The following is an 18,494-nucleotide window of genomic DNA, read 5'->3' on the forward strand; positions in this document are numbered from 1 at the left end:
CATCTAGACTTCAAGAAAGGATGGTAACATTTATCTCAAAGATCTTTTTATAACTTTTCCAATTTCGGATTTATTTCATGCTTGCTTTATCTAGGTTTTCTATCTTAAGAGCAAATAACTGTCCAAGAAATTAACTGAGTTTGGAATTTCTGCACTGCCATTCCAAATAGTGCTAATTGGATTTAGTATATAAGGCGCTTCCTTCTTCTCATTAATAAATGATGGGGCTACAATGCCAGGAGCACCTGGCAGGGATTCAATAGCTCTTTGCTCTAACTCAGAAATGGCTCTTCTGGGCATCTAATTCAATAGAATGTTACCAAAAAGGGCAGGCATCTTTAAACCCCCAAATTTAAGACATATAATGCAAACTAAAACTACCCAGTCTTAGAAAGTGATGACTCACCTGTTCAATATCATTGTTCTTTCGGGATTTGTATATGAATTCCCCAATGGCTACAAATACAGAAAGGACCAGTCCAGCAGCCAGAACAATGAAGATGCCCCCAATATTTTCTACTCCCAGAGCACTGGCCTCTTTGTTGTCCTCCTCGGGGCAGCCATTCCCCCGCCACCACTTCTCTTTCATCATATGCAGCTTGCCCTCTTCTTGTAACTGAAGAATAGCAATAGTGATTTTATCCCGGTAAGGAGAGCCTGTAAGGAAGTTCATTTGGATATTGGTCACCAAAAGGTTGACGACGTCAAGAGGGATTATTGTCTTAAAGGTAACAACTTTATGGCTTTTGGGAAACCCCAATCCACACACTGACTGGCAAAGGGCATAGAGGTTGAATTCTGTATTCTGAAGTTCTAAGCAATTGGAGAATGGATAGCTGACGTGCTGAGATTAACTCTTGCTCAGACTGTCGGTTCCTTTTAAACAAGGAAAAGATGAGCTGGGAATTCTGTGACAGCCCCCTGCTTCTGATGAACTTCCCATAAATCTTTTCCCACATTGGTGGATTTCACTGTTTAGATTCTGTTTTTTCTCAATTGTCTAACATTATGACAGCCTGGCTAGACAGTCACCAGTGCCATCTTTCAATGTGCACTGGACCATGGCAAGGTCAACAAACAAACATTTATGGTGTAAGCCACTTGAACATAGCAGATGTTGGTTATAGTAATTAGTCCATACTGACTAATATACTTAGTAACATACTATTAAGATTAGGATTGAAATACTTCCAAGGTTTTAAAAATTCCACAAGGTTTGGAAAATTTGCAAAGACTTCACTGATATCTTTTAGGCTCAATCATCTAGTAATGTCACTGAACTTCTAATTATGTTAGGGTTAGATAGTTCTGTAACCATAGCTGGCCCAGTACTGGCTTCTGATGCCAGTTAATGCAAAAGAAGATTTTAAAAGATGTAAGATGCATTTACTCAATTTCTCATTAGATGCTAAGAATTTTTGTTGGTATTTATTCTACTCAGTAGAAAGGTAGTATACCCTCACTCTTTCCATTGAAAACTTTAAATAGTTCTTCTTGGTAGAAATAAAAAAAATGCAAAAATCAAACAAAATAGAAAAAATGGTCATCTTAGAACCAAAAGAAATATTAAAAATCATATAGACCAGTCCATGTATTTTAGCCTTGAAGAAATTTAGAATGTGAAAGTATGAGTAAAAGTACTAGTTACTGGCAAGGACTTAACTCATTTTCTCTTACTTCTCGCTTAGTGTTATTTCCCTGAAAGCTGCTTGCTCTACCCCACAGCCTGCCCCTCTTCCTGCCTTCAGTCTCCACATACACAAACCTTATGTTCTGTGGTATGCTTTATGTCAGAAAAGCAGAAGGTTAACATTGTGGCATGTGTCATTTTTCTTTCTTCCTTCCCAAAACTTCCTAAAGTGATTGTTAGTACTCAAAATCAAATTTAAAAGAAGGGCAAAATGTTTTGGGGTTAGATTGTGGCTTGTCAATTAGAAGAATAGATTTTTTTTTTGGTGAGAAAAGGATTCTTGTAAGCCAAATTAAAAGATATTGGCTGCTTGCTTAAACACCCCCAGAATAATGGTTAGTGTCAAAATTAGCATCATTAACATACCCATAGCATGTGAGCAATTAAGTGAACCAGGAGAGCTTTGCTTTAATGTACAAGAAAATGCTTTGAAGAGCATTAAGAATGATTCTTAGGGTGGCGGTTGCTGCTGTAATCATAGCAGTATACACAGTGGGCACTCAATAAATGTTGACTGACGCTCTCCTTCTGCCTTCAGGCTGCACAATACCTAAAACATTTCAGACAGACGGGGATCGGATCTCCATTTAAAGTTGTTCTCTAAGGAAGGTAATTTCCAGCCTCTTGGTAACCTGTTTAAGCTGTAACTGCTCTCATTCTCCTGAAGTTTTATTTTTAAATCCGTTAGGAGGCACATTTCCAGAGCTACTGTCCTGAGAGTCTCAGAGAAGCAAAGTTTTCAATTTTGTGTTGTGACTGAGCCGACTTTGCCAATCTTTGACCATGGGAAAGAGTTTAGCTCCTTCGGGGAGTCAGGGAGGGCAAGACCAGAATTGTGTGGAGAATTTTTTTGTTTCTGAATATATGTTAGCTTCAGTCTTGTTGTTGTTTAAGTGGACTGAGTGACTTCAGAAGTGATTTATTATAAGTTACTTGAAAAAATATATATGTATACACACAGATCTTCCTGAATAGCAACTGAGCTTTCTTAAAGAGTCAATTCATCATAGAAGAAACATCTCACAAATTTATCCAACAGCTGTATTCCCAATGGATGTATTCTCTCTGAGGTCTGCCATCTGTTCCAATTATTCCTTCATTGTTTTTGGTTTAAAAGCCTGACAGGTTTATAACCAGTATGAAAAATTCCTGGAGTGTATTTCTTTTCATCTAGGGAGGGGGAAGAGCTCTTCAACTTTGGAACTTGTGTGTCAGAGTATGGATGAGGCTGGAAACTGCATGGAAACACTCAAATCTCTATATCATATAACATACAATGCTGTGATACCCGTTGAGCTTCGTTTACATGAGGACAAAGTCATTTTCAAATTGCTGCATTAATTTAGGACTGTTGCAGAAAGAAGCCTTTTGCTTCCTTTCCATTCTCCCTACTCCCAAACTTTAACTTCAGTGTTGTATTCATTCATTAGAAGAAATGTTCATTAAAAGTATCATAGTAAAGTACAAATATTCTCAGAAGGAATGATACACGATGCTATTTTCTCTCATCGTTACCAGATAGGAAATTTGGTGAATAAGGAGTAGTGTTGAAGGTGATCAAGGTGGGCTTATGAGGTGGAAGATAAAATGAGGAAAGTGCAGTTTTCAACTCTATAATTTAATCTAAACATAAGTTCTATTAGGGAACCACAGTTGCTCCTCTGAGAAGATGTAGAATATAACAAAATCAATCTTAGGGTCTTGATTTTGAAGATTCAGGTAAAAGCAACCCACTCCTAGTACTTTTGTCTGACTTTTGGTCCATTTAACTAAAATCAGCAGTTGTTGGATATAAAAAAAAAATAGCATCTGTCTAACGCTCCTCGTGCCTATTATGGAAAATGAGGTGACAAAGGTTGGTTAGGGAGATAGTAGATTGTTTTACAAAAAGACTCATAACATTCTTTTAATTAGTGTCTAACAATCCCACTGAGACTCCTGCAGAACATGTTCACTTAATCAAAGGAGAGTTTACCAATTGGGGGAAAAAATATATATATATATATAAATATATATATATTTTTATATATATGTATATATATATGTGTATATATATATATATATATATATATATATACACACACACATATACACTTAACTAGCAATATTGGTATTTTCATCAGGGAAGTTATTGAAAATAAAGGGACAAAAAGTAGTTATAGGTTTCCCAACTCAATCATTTTTCAACATATTGCCAAAGAATTATAACTCAATCTTCATCTTTCTTCTTTTATAGATATAGAATTCTAACCTTTCAACTTTCAGCATCTATATGCACAATTAATTTTGATATATTCCTATATAATTTAAGAAAGAATAACTAGATAGGCATGTATAGGTACTGAAGACAATAATGTTAAGAGGATTAGTCAGGAAGATATTCTTTTAAAGATTTTTTTTGAGAGTAAAATAATAAAGTTGGTACACTTAACCAGGTATGTAATGGTAGAGCTTTAAAGAAACAGTGGGTTGAAAGTACATTAAGTTAAATATTTGGGAATTGTCAATTCAAAACATGCCTCTGACCTATATGGATGTTTCCCTTATTGATTAGTCCACCATATGTATTGTAGAACTTCTCGGAGTGTGGAGTAGATATCTCTGAGTTTACTCCCTTCTATCCTTCATAACCGACATTGCCTATCTAGTCTTGGCTCATGCTTTGCCTCTCTTACCGATAGGTGTTCCCACTCCGTAACCTTTAGAGTCAATGAGGCCCCCAATCTGAGTGAGGTTGCAGTTTCTCTGCGTCACATACTCAATGCTGGTGGACTCCATCAGCAGGGCATAGTCAGTGGTGAGTACTCGCTGGATTCCTTCATCACTATTTTTAACCAGGGCAGTCTGTTGCCTGCTGCTCATAAAAGCCCACATCTTCTCATAGGTGGATATCCTTGATTTCTGCAGGGAAAGAAAGAACACCCACCAGCAGAGGAGTGCTGAGAAAATGCGTCCTAAAGCTACTCAAATCCCAGTGGTCCAAGTAGTATAGAGAGTCTCTCTTTTCAGGTAGAGAACCAGTATGGTGGATCCCTGGACTTCAGTATGGTAGTTAAGAAGAGCCCAATTACTACAGGAAAACACTGGAAGTTCTGAGGCAGCTATGGAGGAAAAAGGGAGATCTTGCCGATTAACAGTATAAGATATTGGCTCAAAGTCCTTATGTTGCTTTCTGTTAGGGAAGAAAGAACACTGGTATTGATGACAGCATTTACCTAATGGACTGTGGTCACTAAGAACAAATCCTCAAGGCATACTGGGCCAAGGAATGACTAGCTCACTCCAGGACTCTCTTCATGGACTCCATTCCCCTTTATCCCCTCAACTTCAGCAGGCACTGTTTTACTATCTTCTGGTATGTACATCTCTGAACCTGATACAGCATGCCTTTGCTGGGGGCAGTCCCGAGATAAATCACATGCTATTACTGCTTTGTTTATGAAAGAACTTCCATTCATTCATATCTTCTCTGGAAAACTTAGAATACAAATGTTCTTTTTAAGCTGAAATTCAGATCAGAAAATTCTTCATACTGTACTTATATGCTTTTTAATGTATATACTAAATTTTAATTGCAACTATATTTTAGAAAATGAGGGCTGAATATTTCATTTCAAAGTGTTCTATGATGTTGTCTTTCCCCTTATTCTTCAGCTTTTTGATAGATTCAATAATAAACCATAAATATGCTTATGATATCTGCATCTATACATTCCATTATCTCATTATCATACTTTCTTTGTTAAAGTATGCTGCCTTAGTTTTCATATTGCTTGGGTATGGATTTTCTATTCTTTTGAGTAATGATTTATGATTAGGCATTTTACATTTTACTCTGTAATTTCCATATTTTTCCATTTTTTTTCCTGAATTTGTCTTCATTTGCATCAACACTCCCCTCCATTTATTTTGAAAATGAAAGACATTATGGAAATTACTGATAATTCCGAACTAATTCCTGCCCCCACACATGAGACAGCTTCTTTGGCAGGCATCGGGTCTATCATCTTAGGAGTGCAGAGAAGCTTAAAACATGATTTGGGGCCATAAGCAATAAATGGAATACCTGTGGAATCAACTCTGGCGTGGTTATTCATTCTCAAGTGTTCCTGGGGGCTCAGTTAATTCCTAACTCTATTTAGGACCTGGGTTAATGCTGTAGACTTTATGAGTAAAGGGAGGACAGATGGCTTTATTTTGGATTGTTAGGCATTTGAAGATCCCCCTGAGAAAGGTCTTGTGAGACAAACAACAATTCAATAAACAGTACCTTATAGATACTGGTATTTTATGGAGCCCATTCTGTCATGATTAGGCCCCTGTGAATTACTCCTCAACCCTAGAGATATCTGCAAATTGGAGCTCATGTATCCATAACAAAAGCATGTTTTTGGGATCAGGGTCAATGTCTCATTTGGTGTGTGATTTCAACCTCTAAGAGATAGATAATGTTAAATTTGTAATAAAGAACTACTTGAAGGAGTAGAGGGATGTCAGTCTGTCTTTTGATAGTAAATGCACAGCTGGGAAAAATTTTTCTCCTTCAGGAAACTACGTTAAGTGAAATAGATTTTTTAGAAGTATGAAATTTGAAAGTTGTCACAGACTTTAGAAATTTACTCATTCAAGCCGCTGTTTCCGAGAGGGGAGGAAATTTTGCTATAGTTTTGGAGACTTCATCAAAGTCACAGAACTAGTCAGTAGCGGAGCTAATACAGGACCCCAGGACTCTCAACATCTAATTCAATGCTCTTTCCACTGGACCATGATGATCTGGGGGAAGCGGATGTCCTTATTGCCAAATTTCCTCTGAGGTTGATTTTAATCTTATTTTCTCTGCCTGTAACACTCTAACTTAAATTCACGGATTTATATTATTCCCTGAAGCAGTTTGCTACTTTGTATCATGTTAACACAAACTTAGAGTCAGCCTCCACATTAAAAAATCCCATGAAACATCCATTTTTAATCATACTTAACTTTTATTAAAAATGAATGTTATAAATAGTTAGAATACTGGACTTTTAGTTTAAGGACGTTGAGGACAAAACAAAGTAAATTATGAGTTCATTCATGGTAAATGGACTAGTGTGGGGAGTCCAGGTCTTGAAGGACATGGAGGGAGATGAAAAGATTCAACTCAAAACCTACAAGCATGTCATTGAGCCCCATCAGATATGTTCTCAAATTATCTGATGTGGGGGGTTGTCTAATTTCTCAGTACATGAAAGACCTATCTATGGTCTTACTATATGTAGCTAGCATGTGGCTTGTATAACATGTGGCTCACAAAAAGAACTCAACAGCCCTCAAAGTCATCTACACTCAAGGAATCCATCATCATGTACCACAATATCTATGAACAAAAATTCTCAGCTTCTACTCTCAATTTCTTTTCTTGTCCCATCACAGCTTGGTAACACCATTTCTCCCGAGTTGGCATGATCTTCACAACACAACAGGCATAGTGATGTTCTGTGGAGCTGGAGGTCATGGATTTAATTCAACCATATCTACTTCTTTCTTCTCAGGGTAGAAGGTTGTTCCTGACCTGAACTCCCTGTGGTGCCAGAGGGGAAGACTAGCTGGTACGGACTCCTTTGCAGTGATGAGGGCAGAACTGGCTCCCAGTAAGAAAACTACCACTTGGTAGAGGACTTGGTCAAGTTGAAGATACAGGAAACAGTCTAAATTTCTTTGACCCCCACCCCCCTTGCCATTCTTTTTTTTTTTTTTTTAAGATTTTATTTATTTATATTTATTGGACAGAGAGAGAGATCACAAGTAGGCAGAGAGTCAGGCAAAGAGAGAGGGGGAAGCAGGTTTTCTGCTCAGCAAGGATGCTGAGGCAGATGCGGGGCTCGATCCCAGGACCCTGAGATTATGACCTGAGCTGAAGGCAGCAGCTTTATCCACTGAGCCACCCAGGCCCCCCGCCCCCTTGCCATTTTTGATGCGGCTTAATAATGGTAAACACAATGGATCATAGACTAGCATCCTTCGGTTTCCAGCTAAAATTCCCTTTCATTATTTAGAAATTTTGCTTTTGTGGGACACCATTGTATTCCACATTTGGAATTACAGACACTATTTGAGAAGCAGAGGAGCGTAGATATTCAGAAAGACTCCCAAAATGTGGCTACAGAATAACTTTTTAACTATTAGAAATACCTCTGGGTGACTCAGCACCTTAGGACACAGTCCGTTTTCCACCTTTGAAGCCTACAGAAAGAACTTCATGGTTGGAGTTTCCCTTAAGGATTCTTTAACCCTTACATTCTATTCTCTGGACCAGCTCCTTCATTTCACTTATCCAAGTCCTGACTTTGGAGACATGCGGAAGGTCACATTTGGTTAGTGAAAGAGCCAGAACAGAATCAGGGGCTCTTTCCTCTTTACTTCTGAGTTCTGTCTGTTGTCACGCCCTGTTCTGCAGTGTTTATTTTTGTTAGGTCAAAAAGTACTATTTTTGTAGTAGTTAGGTTTATTTCTTTTTAACAGATTTTCCATTTTTAAGACACAAATCTTAGTAATTCTTAAATGAAACTATTTGAATGACAGATATTTTTGTGCTTCTAAATCTTCTGGAGTCTCAGCTTGCTACATAGTTTTAATAATATATATTTAAAAACTAGAAACAGTGAATGCCTCTTGTTTCAATGAATATGTCAGAGGTTAATTAGAATATTTGTAAAGTACTCTGAGTTTCTTAGCAAAAGTACTTAAAATTGAAGTCTTATTTATTAAATCTGAAATTGTTTTTTGTTTTTGTTTTTTTTTTCCAAATACTGTAAGAGCATCAGTTTTAGATAATTTCATTTTGCCTGGTTAAACCTGATTATGTGGCTGTTCTGTTGCTGATGAAACACTGTTGGCAAAGATTAAGCATAGTTTCATCTAAAATCCGTTATAAGGGAGTATTACTGTATCTCTATTTGATGATCATCATTTATTTCTCTTTTTCCCCCTATAGTGCATGCAAGTTAAATACTCACTGGAAAATGATTTACAATGTGTCTGTGTTCAGTTAAAAAGTACTTACTGAAAATAGTAATAATCACCAGAATCTGCAGGGTTTACTATTTTCCAAGCACTGTTCTAAGCACTTTGTGTATATTAATTCATTTAATCTTCAGCGTGATCATTGGAGAAAGATGCCATTTTTATGCCTCTTTTATATGTGAGAAATCAGAATGCCACATGAGGAAATGATAAAGCTAGGATTTGATTCCAGAAATCTGGCTTCAGGCTCTGTGTTCTTAACCAACAAGGAATCAGCTATTTGTTTCAATACACCAAGCAACAAACTCATGGTTTGGCTAACGTTTTAACAGCTAAATTCTCTAAAGAGACAACTTTAGTAAGTGGTGGTGCTATTTTTCTATGATAATCAGAACTGTTGCACCTCTTGTAGTCAACATCTAATAAATATATGGCATAAAGTTAGGCAGATAACATATATAAAAAATTAGATTGTATTTTCAAAAGTGTGACAGTTGGAACTTAGAAGGAAGTGTGGATATTGTTTCTATTTTTTTCCTTTAATGGCATTTTATATTTTATATAATTCTATTGTTTGCCGTTGCAGGGTTTCTGCTATAACATGTAAAACAGGTGTAGATTCTGTAGTGTAAGAGAGTCTTAAGACCAATAGAACCTCCATTTTATAGACATATCCTTCTAATATCCCGTTTGTACTGAGAAAAGCATGATTTATGACATTATTTCTTCAATCAGGTTATAGGGCTTCTACATTGGAGGTATATAATCTTATTACTTAGAATGAGCAATTGTGCAATTCTACTTAAGACCAATATGTCTGAAGACTTTATATATAGATCCATGTTTATATATGATTATTTATATATATATATCCATAACCCCACATGCATACATATACACTGGGAATAAATTATTCATATTTTATCTTTGTTGTCTTATCAAAAATGCTATTATGAATATGGTGAATATAGCCATATGGAACAAATAAAATGCCAAAATAGTTACATTTTAAAATCTTCTAATTACTTTTTCTTTAGATAAATCCTGATTTAAGATGAATATTAAAAATCAGTTAGAGACCTGGAAATCATCTAGGTAGAAATCCAAGCTTTTGAAGGAGACACATCAGAGGTAATTTGCCTTTAAAATAATAATTTTAACTCATAAAATAATAATTTTAATCTCAGAAGAAAATATTTATACTTACAGTGAGGGCCTCTGTCTTTCAAATGTATGTAATATGATCATTGCAGTTGATTGTGCTCTTATCTTGAATTGATAGAAAGTTATGACATTTGCAGAATCTTCAAGGTTTTAAAAATTCATGTGCTCCCTTTAAAAAATTCCCTCAGTGAGATTTAAACACCTTTGCTAAAACATTTTTCATGCTTTTCTCCTGTCTAGAGTTAAAGATTTGTCCATTATAGGCAATATACCAGGATTTGAAAAAGGCTAACTTTAATTGACCTCATGGATTTTCTTTTTTCCCAAACAGATGCATTTTTAACATATGGGGACTTAACATTTTGGGTACTGGTTGTAAAATTAGCTGAATCTTTCAAACACAAGCTAATATCTTCTTATGCAGAGAAGACTGAGAAATGTCTTTCATTTTGTGCTTCCTTGTACGACATTCTGTCTGAAACCTGTCTCCCCATAATGGCTCATTGCCTCAGTTCCACTGGTGTGGTGTTCAATAACTTTCTTGAAATGTCTTTGGGGTTGATAACAGCTCCTAACTACTCCCTGGAAGGAGATTATAAAGGTTAGAGAGTCCCTTATTCCCATAGCCAGTCCAAAGTCCCTAGACCATGAAAGCAAGAAATGACAAGCCTGTTACGATTTTTTTAAACCTATTTTATCCAAGTCTTTTTAGACTGAATCATATAATCTGTGTAATCCTCTCGTTTGGGTCTGAGAGGACAGTGATGTGTTACAAGGCAAGCTTCTACTGAGAAACATTTCTTACATGAGTATTTTCTACTCTTCTGGCTCACAAGGACTTCTGTTCACACCACTTCCTGTCTGTACAAGACAGGCTCCTAAACCACCTGTTGCCTTGTGTTTAACAGGTCTGTGTGCCTCTTTTCTCTTTACTGCTCTTCAGGGCTTTAGCGCTGCACACAATTTTATACCTTCCCCCTCCTACCTCTTACAATGCCAACCTCATGTGCAATGACTAGAGCTATGACTGGGGATCCTAGAAAACATATAAACTGAAATGAATCCTTCTGAACTACCTTACTTTGCTTCTCAGCTGAATTCTAAGAACAGCCTTACCATCTGGATGGCTATCTACCATCTGGAAATGGTTCCTCTGCAAACACCACGTATGTACCTAAGAAAGCTTCCAAAAACTAAAGTTTTTGTCTGGCCTCGTCTCTGAAGGTCTTTGAGATCTTGGGCACAGGCACTCCCTCTGGACTCCTCTGCCCATTAGCAGAAGGCATACCTTCCAGAGATCACTGACAGTAAGAGAGTCGATCAAAGACTAACATAGAGTTTTTTGTCTGTCCGTCTGTCTGTCTGTTTGTTTGTTTAAATTCACTAAGACTGAAAAGGTAGGAGTAATAGCTAGGGGTGAGTATTGAATGCTAATGGTGATGATGGTAGTTGAAATTATAATCTGACTTCCTGATTGTTTACAATTGGCCAAGTGGTACTGTAAACACATGACCTATTTAGTCATTTATTCTTTAAAATAATCTTATGAGTTAGCTATTATCCTCAAAAAACAGAAAAGGAAATCAAGGTGTGGAGCTTAAAGAACTTGCCAAGGTCTAGGTAGCTAATAAGTGGTAAAGTCAGAACTTGAAGCTATGCTGTCTGGCTCTGGAGCAGGCACTCTGAAGCACTTCACCATAACTTTTAAATCATATCCCAGCAACTGGTGTTAGGTGTATTTCCTGAGGAGATGGGCGGTATCCTCAATCTCTGAACAATGGACCAGCACCATTATCCTTTTTGAATGCTGGTTTGCAAGGGGCATTGGAAAATCCTCCTTATTCAGGTCTCAAAATGTTCTTAGACTTTTTATGACAATGCTTTCTTCAACTGGAAAAAAAAAATGTGACTTGCCAAATTGTTGTCCTAAAACTAGAGTTTAGACTCTTTCATTTATTCTGAAAGGTAATTAACAATTACATCAAGGAGAAAAAAAGAGAATTTTCACATTTTCCTAACTTTCTATGAGAGATGGAAAAACTAGTGTTTTCGTGCTCCATTATGAAAGGGGAAACTGCAGCTGAATGCCCTTGCTGTCAACTTACTTAAGTATAAAAGAGGAAATAGGTTATGTCAACCTTGGGGAAGTTACACCCAAGTTGTATCCACAGCTTGGCCATGAACTGACTGACCTTTGTACTTCCTACAATGCTGGTGGTGGTCTGAGGGGTTTGGGAGGTCATGGAAAACCTTTACTGTTCCTGCTTTTGGAAAAATAGAAAGAACTAAACAATTCTTCTGTAGACAGCTGAGAAACCAATATAGTTAATATCATAGTATTAATTAGTACTATTCTTAGTGGAAAATAAAAGGGAGTTTGTTGAAAATTTCTTGTAAGTGAAGTGTCTTGAAGTTCTGAATTATTAAAACATTGACTTATAAAAAATTCTATTTACTAATTGACAGCCTGACAAGGAGAAATAAAAGATCCCCTGATATTTGAAGAATTTCCTCACACATCTTCAAAAGTCCCTGGATGGTTGATAAAAAATACCCTGCCTCTCTTTAACCTTGTCTTGGTAATTGGCCTAGTGGTAACTGAGACCCTTTGACCAAATGGGTATTATATCATCCACAGTGCTTAAGACTTTAAGACTCAAAGTGCTGATGACCTTGAGAAAATTTGATGCTTAAAAAGCATCATTAACCAAGTGACCTTGGCCACAAAACCAAGAGTTGTTCCTTTTTATATGGACAATATCAAATTCTAGCTGTCCATCTAAAGCCTAGTGAATGCGTGTGGAATTGAATTTATGATTTAATCCTAGTTCTCTTGTGTAAATACAGTCCCTGATGACCAATGTAGTTGTTCTATGTACAAATGACTCAGGGAAGGAAAACTGCTTCAGCCTTTCCTGTCTCAGACACATAGCACCTTGACCAGCACTTGCTTAATAGATGTCAATTTATTCCTTCGGCCTTACCTGAATTCACATGGTAGTACAATTTCACCTGAGCTACTTTAAAAAATTAAATTTTGTTGTTGTTGTTTTTTATGTCAAAAATAAAATAAACTAAACCTGAAATCTGGAGTTGTGTTGTCTGCAAAAGCAGAAAAGTCTAGGGAATAAAGCCAATGGATTTTGATTAAAAGTTTAGTGAGCAACTTCTGGCCATACTTTTCAAAGAGGAACTTCTCTAAATGCTTATGACTCAAAGACCAGAAGGGCCATCTGTATCCCAATGTTTATAGCAGCAATGGCCACGGTCGCCAAACTGTGGAAAGAACCAAGATGCCCTTCAACGGACGAATGGATAAGGAAGATGTGGTCCATATACAGTATGGAGTATTATGCCTCCATCAGAAAGGATGAAAACCCAACTTTTGTAGCAACATGGATGGGACTGGAAGAGATTATGCTGAGTGAAATAAGTCAAGCAGAGAGAGTCAATTATCATATGGTTTCACTTATTTGTGGAGCATAACAAATAGCATGGAGGACATGGGGAGTTAGAGTGGAGAAGGGAGTTGGGGGTTGGAAGGGGACGTGAACCATGAGAGACTATGGACTCTGAAAAACAATCTGAGGGGTTTGAAGGGGCAGGGGGTGGGAGGTCGGGGTACCAGGTGGTGGGTATTATAGAGGTCACGGATTGCATGGAGCACTGGGTGTGGTGAAAAAATAATGAATACTGTTATGCCAAAAATAAATAAAAAATAAATTAAAAAAAAAAAAAGACCAGATAGGAAGGATTGGTGTATTTTGTGTCTTCACGGATTTGGGTAATTTCTATAGTTCTTTCTTTTTTGCTATTTCCTATTCCATAGCTGTAAAAACAATTTAGAATCAACTTGAAAGCAGAGAGACAGATTTTTACCATTTGGATGTTGCCAAAGGGATGGAGATATATATATATATCCCTCCCCCCGGGGAACAAAAGCACTTCAAGTTACACTGTGTGTAATAAGGAAATGCTTCTTATTAGAAGTTTCCTTGTGATTGAGTGGAGATGAGACCCAGCTGTGCAAATAGCTGATGACCCAAAAATGGGTCAGAATGTGCTAGGATAGACTGGGCGAGGGTGATTTTCCTTATTCATTCAACAGCCCAAGAGGATATTGTCTTTGATTAGGAGAGAGAGGGAGGGAAACCTGACGGCACAGCAGAGGTGAAACGTTAATGAAGACCTGGCTCAGGACTGAGTTTTTTGACCATTAACTCCTGTCACTCAGTGACTCAAGGTGGAACTAACCTGAGAGCCAAAAGCCTGGAATGTTTCTTTCCCTTGTGGAATAATCCAGCTTAAAAACCCTGTGTATCCCTCTGAAGCTTTCTGACAGCTTGCCTCCCTCAAGGGGAAAACTAAATCGGATTTAGTCCTTGTTCCCTTTTTTGCAAATAAATTCCTTCCTGATAAGTAGGGTTGCCGGCTGCAAGCTAACTTGTCCATTGAGGAACATGGAAACAGTGTCTCTTCCTGTGTGGGTCTCTATTATCCCCCCTGCTGCGGTTGGAATGTGTCCCCCCCTCACATTCATATGATAATCTTTAACCCACAAAGATGCTGATATTAGGAAGTGAGGACTTTGGGAACTGTTTAAGTCATAAGGATGGAGCCTCTATGAGTGGGATTAGTGCCTTAAAAAAGAGGCTCTAGAGAGATCCCTTGCCCCTTCCGCCATGTGAGGGTATAATGAAGAGTCTGTGACCTGTAACAGGGACCTCACTTGACCATGCTGACACTCTGATCTCAGACTTCCAGCCCCCTGAAATGTGAGAAACACAGGTCTGTTTTTTATAAGCTACCGGGTCTGTAGTATTTCAGGATAGGAGTCAGAATGGGCAAAGACACTTGTTACCCTTCCCCCTTTGTCCCTCCCTCCTCTGATGAATTCTGTCCGTCTTAGAATTCATTACTGCATTTGTTCGTCTTTTGAAACACGTTCTCTGAGTGCCTACTATGTGCCAGGCATTGTTTTCGGTTCCGGGGATGTAATGGCAAACAAAACAGAGCAATTCTCTACCCTCAAGGAGCTTCCCTTGTAGCACTCTGAAGTTTGGCTGAACCCTGGCTCTTGTCCTGACAGCTTTGTAAGTACGGGTAACGATATTTACCGAGCTATGCCTCATTTTCTTCCAGATAAGGGGGTAATATTAGTCTTTGCCTCAACGGGTCTTTGTAAAGATCAGATGGGATAATATACGTAGAGTATTTACAAACGGAGTGTGTGGCCATGAGCCAGGGTCCTCCGCAGGCTGGTATTCTCATTGCTGTTAGTACAACCATCACGTTCTTTCTCCCTGAGATGCTTATTGACTCATCATTTGCCTGGTGACCTGAGAGACCACTTTAATTCATGCCTCATTTTCAGGGCTAAGGAGCAAGCTGGGGCCCTCTTTGAAGAGGCCCAGGGAGCAGAAGTTGTGAGAGTGGCACATGACTGTTGTAGGGAAATACACTATCCAACATACTGCAATGGGTCCTGCTGGAAAAAACAGGGACTGATACCCTTGATATACAAGAGATGGGAGCAGAAACAGAGCAAAACGAGGCTAAGCGGTGCTTTGTGAATACACAGCTTGTTCGCACAGTAGTAAAGTCGGGTCTGTCGCCTTTGCAACAGGCAGCCTCTCCCTCTTCTGTATTTGTAGTATACATCCAGAAGGTAGCAGATTCTTCTCTGCCTCTACTTACCTCCTTCCTGATACTTTAAAACTTTTTGATGCTGGTAAAAGAGGTAAATCATTTCAGATATTTTTTCAGACATACCCAGTTCTAGTTTGGCAGTGTCCGTTGGTCCTTTACGACTTGCAGGTAACTTTTCTGGTTTCTGACAAGTATCATGATAGATTACTAGCTTGAGGTAACTTCTGTCTCTTCACACTATTGATTTTACAAAAATCCAGGCTTTCATAAACTTGGATACCATATATTTAATGTCACTTGTCCTTAAAACAACACTTGTCTAGGGAACAATCACCACACTTTATACAGTTACTAAATCAATGATATATTTCTTAAAGTGAAAAGCATGTTTAAAAATCATCTTTTTCTAATATAGGGGAAAAGCAAATCCTAACTTTTCATGTTACTCTGTTTTTAATAACCCTCTGGACTTTAAAACAGAGTAATTTTAAACAAAGTACTTAAAGCAAAGTAATTTTTATTTATTAATCATTATTAATTGATTAATAAAATTTACTGCATAGGTAGTACCTATTTTTGTGAACCAATACTGGTGTACAAAGAAGTATTCCCATTTTTCCCACCCTTAGGTTTTCTGGTTCTAAATTAATATTCTTCCTCAGTTTTTGTCTACTCAATCTTGAGGTGACAACTTCGTTTTTGGTTAGCTAGGTATGCAACCTTGACACAGGTGTTTTTTTAGAGTTTATTTTGGTTGCACAACTGTTTTTCTTTTTTCTTTTTTTTCTTCACATGAACAGTTAAAAGAAGGTTCTAATCCATCCCTGTCTAGCATCAATTTTGTGACTTTGAAAGATAATTTAGTTTCTGAAGATTTTGTTTTCTTCATTAGTAAAGTGAAGGGTTGACATTCTTGATCTCTAAGGTGTTTTTGCTATCTCTACAATTCCCTGGATCTTTTGGAATCCATCCCCCTAGCCCCGACCCCGGAGAGCTATGATATCTGGCATTTCATAATAAAAGTACTAAGGCTTATTCCATAAGCAAGGCAGAAATCAGTTGCACTACTCAAGGTAAGTAATTAAAAAGACTTGAACAATGAAATACACTTGACAATAAAACTATATTGACTTTAAGTTAATTCTTCTTTGGTGCTTCGGAAGGCACTCCTGGCTACTGGAAAGCTTCAGAACACTCTGGGGGCACTGTCCTCATTGGTGCAGACACAATATTTGACTGGCATCCCCGGGGGATTTTTTTGTTGTTGTTGTTCTAAATCTCCAAATAAATTCCAGTATCAACACATTGATTTATTATCTGCCTCTATCTCATTAAATACAGACCATAAAGAACAAAACAATGATATTCAAGTATTTTGTATCTGATTATCAGAAATTCAGATTAAGGAATCTTTATTTTACGGGTTTCATGAATGAGTTATTTGTTAATGGGTGGTTGGGCAATGTTCAGAAAACAGCTTTTTTTTTTTGTATAAAGGAAGAACATACTGATCTGTGGATCTCAGTGTACGAAATTGGGGCTAGAGGGGGCAGAGAAATTGCTTATGGTGACTGCTGAGGGCGCATGGGTTCCTTATAATGGGAGTGTGTTGTTGTAAGTTTAATTAACAAAACAAAACAAAATCGCTCACATCTTTTCTTTCTTTCTTTCTTTCTTTCTTTCTTTCTTTCTTTCTTTCTTTCTTTCTTTCTTTCTTTCTTTCTTTTGGAGAGACTCTTTTATTCCACATTCCCCTCCCCTCTGTGTGAGAAAACCTTTGAGAATACATTGTCAGTTTCTTACCTTGAAGAAGGTCATTGTTGATCCATCTCTTACCGCCCCATATTCTATCTTGGTTTGCTTTGCCAGATCATCGGCTGAATCTATGGGGGATTCCATTCTCTCTACTGTCAGGAAGGCAGCCAGATTGGCAGTGTAGGATGAAATGATGATTAAGGTGAAAAACCACCATATCCCTCCAACTATTCTGGTCGATAGAGCTTTGGGCATCAGCTCTGATCCTGTGATGGTATCACCAGAGTAAGAGTGTTAAACAGAGTTAAGAGAAGACGAAAGACTCATGATTTGACACTAGTCTAGGGAGATAATGTATTTTTATGTCATAAAATTATAAAGCCATTAAGGACTCTTTTGTGTGTAGGTGAAATAGAAGTGTTTTTTTGAAAATAGAGCAACATCTAAATGATCTTTTATCACTAATTGCAACTATTGCTTAAAATATAATTTATCAACATTTGATGGTATTAGATTTTTTTTAACCCTGAGCTATTCCATGTCTAACATTTATGGAGTTAGTTTAATTGCTTAGATTTGGGTTTATTTGCTTGTTTTTGTTAAAAAGTCAATTCCAAGACCTTGGGGCTTTTACTAAACTACATGACATGCATCTTATTGTGTGAAATAAAATGTTATCAGTCTTTGTACAACTATGAAAGCTTTGAAACACTAACTTATTTTTGATTGAAGAATTTTTGATTTAAAGATGAAAGAATGTGAGAAACGTTTATAAAAAATTAACATATTATGCCATTTGTCCCTATACTTTAACAAAACTTTAGGACTTTACAATCAAATGAAATAGGGTAAAGCTACACTTGACAGTAGATAAATCAATTTCCATTGTTTTATGTTACTTTTAAAGTCAAAATTATTTTTTTAATGTATACTCTCGTGGGACTGAGAAGAATATATTCACTGAAAAGCATACTGTTGTTGTTTAAAGTGCTAATTTCTATTTTTATTTATTAAAATGTTTTTTTAAAGATTTTACTTATTTATTTGAGAAAGAGAGAGTGAGAGGCACAAGAGTGGGTTAACGGGCTAAAGGAGAAGCAGACTCCTGCTGAGCAGGGAGCCCCTTACTGGGGCTTGATCCTGGGACTCTGGGACATGACCTGAGCTGAGGGCAGATGCTTAACCAACTGAGCAACCCAGGTGCCCCAGAGTGCTTGTTTTTTTATTATACTTC

General features: G+C 37.3%; 1 protein-coding gene across 4 annotated transcripts in view; it reads right to left on the reverse strand.

Annotated features, from left to right (window-relative positions):
* GRIK1 (glutamate ionotropic receptor kainate type subunit 1) overlaps positions 1-18,494 on the reverse strand; it is a 390,887-nt gene that overhangs the window by 17,243 nt on the left and 355,150 nt on the right. For all 4 annotated transcript variants that reach the window (XM_032353659.1, XM_032353668.1, XM_032353662.1 and 1 more), the window contains 3 exons: positions 17,309-17,526; positions 4,366-4,591; positions 407-657 (listed from right to left, as the gene is read on the reverse strand). In XM_032353659.1, coding sequence (XP_032209550.1) covers positions 407-657; positions 4,366-4,591; positions 17,309-17,526 — 695 coding nt within the window. The remainder of the gene's footprint in view (positions 1-406; positions 658-4,365; positions 4,592-17,308; positions 17,527-18,494) is intronic.

The sequence above is a fragment of the Mustela erminea genome, chromosome 1, assembly GCF_009829155.1.
Source record: "Mustela erminea isolate mMusErm1 chromosome 1, mMusErm1.Pri, whole genome shotgun sequence".
Classification (NCBI taxonomy): Eukaryota; Metazoa; Chordata; class Mammalia; order Carnivora; family Mustelidae; genus Mustela; species Mustela erminea.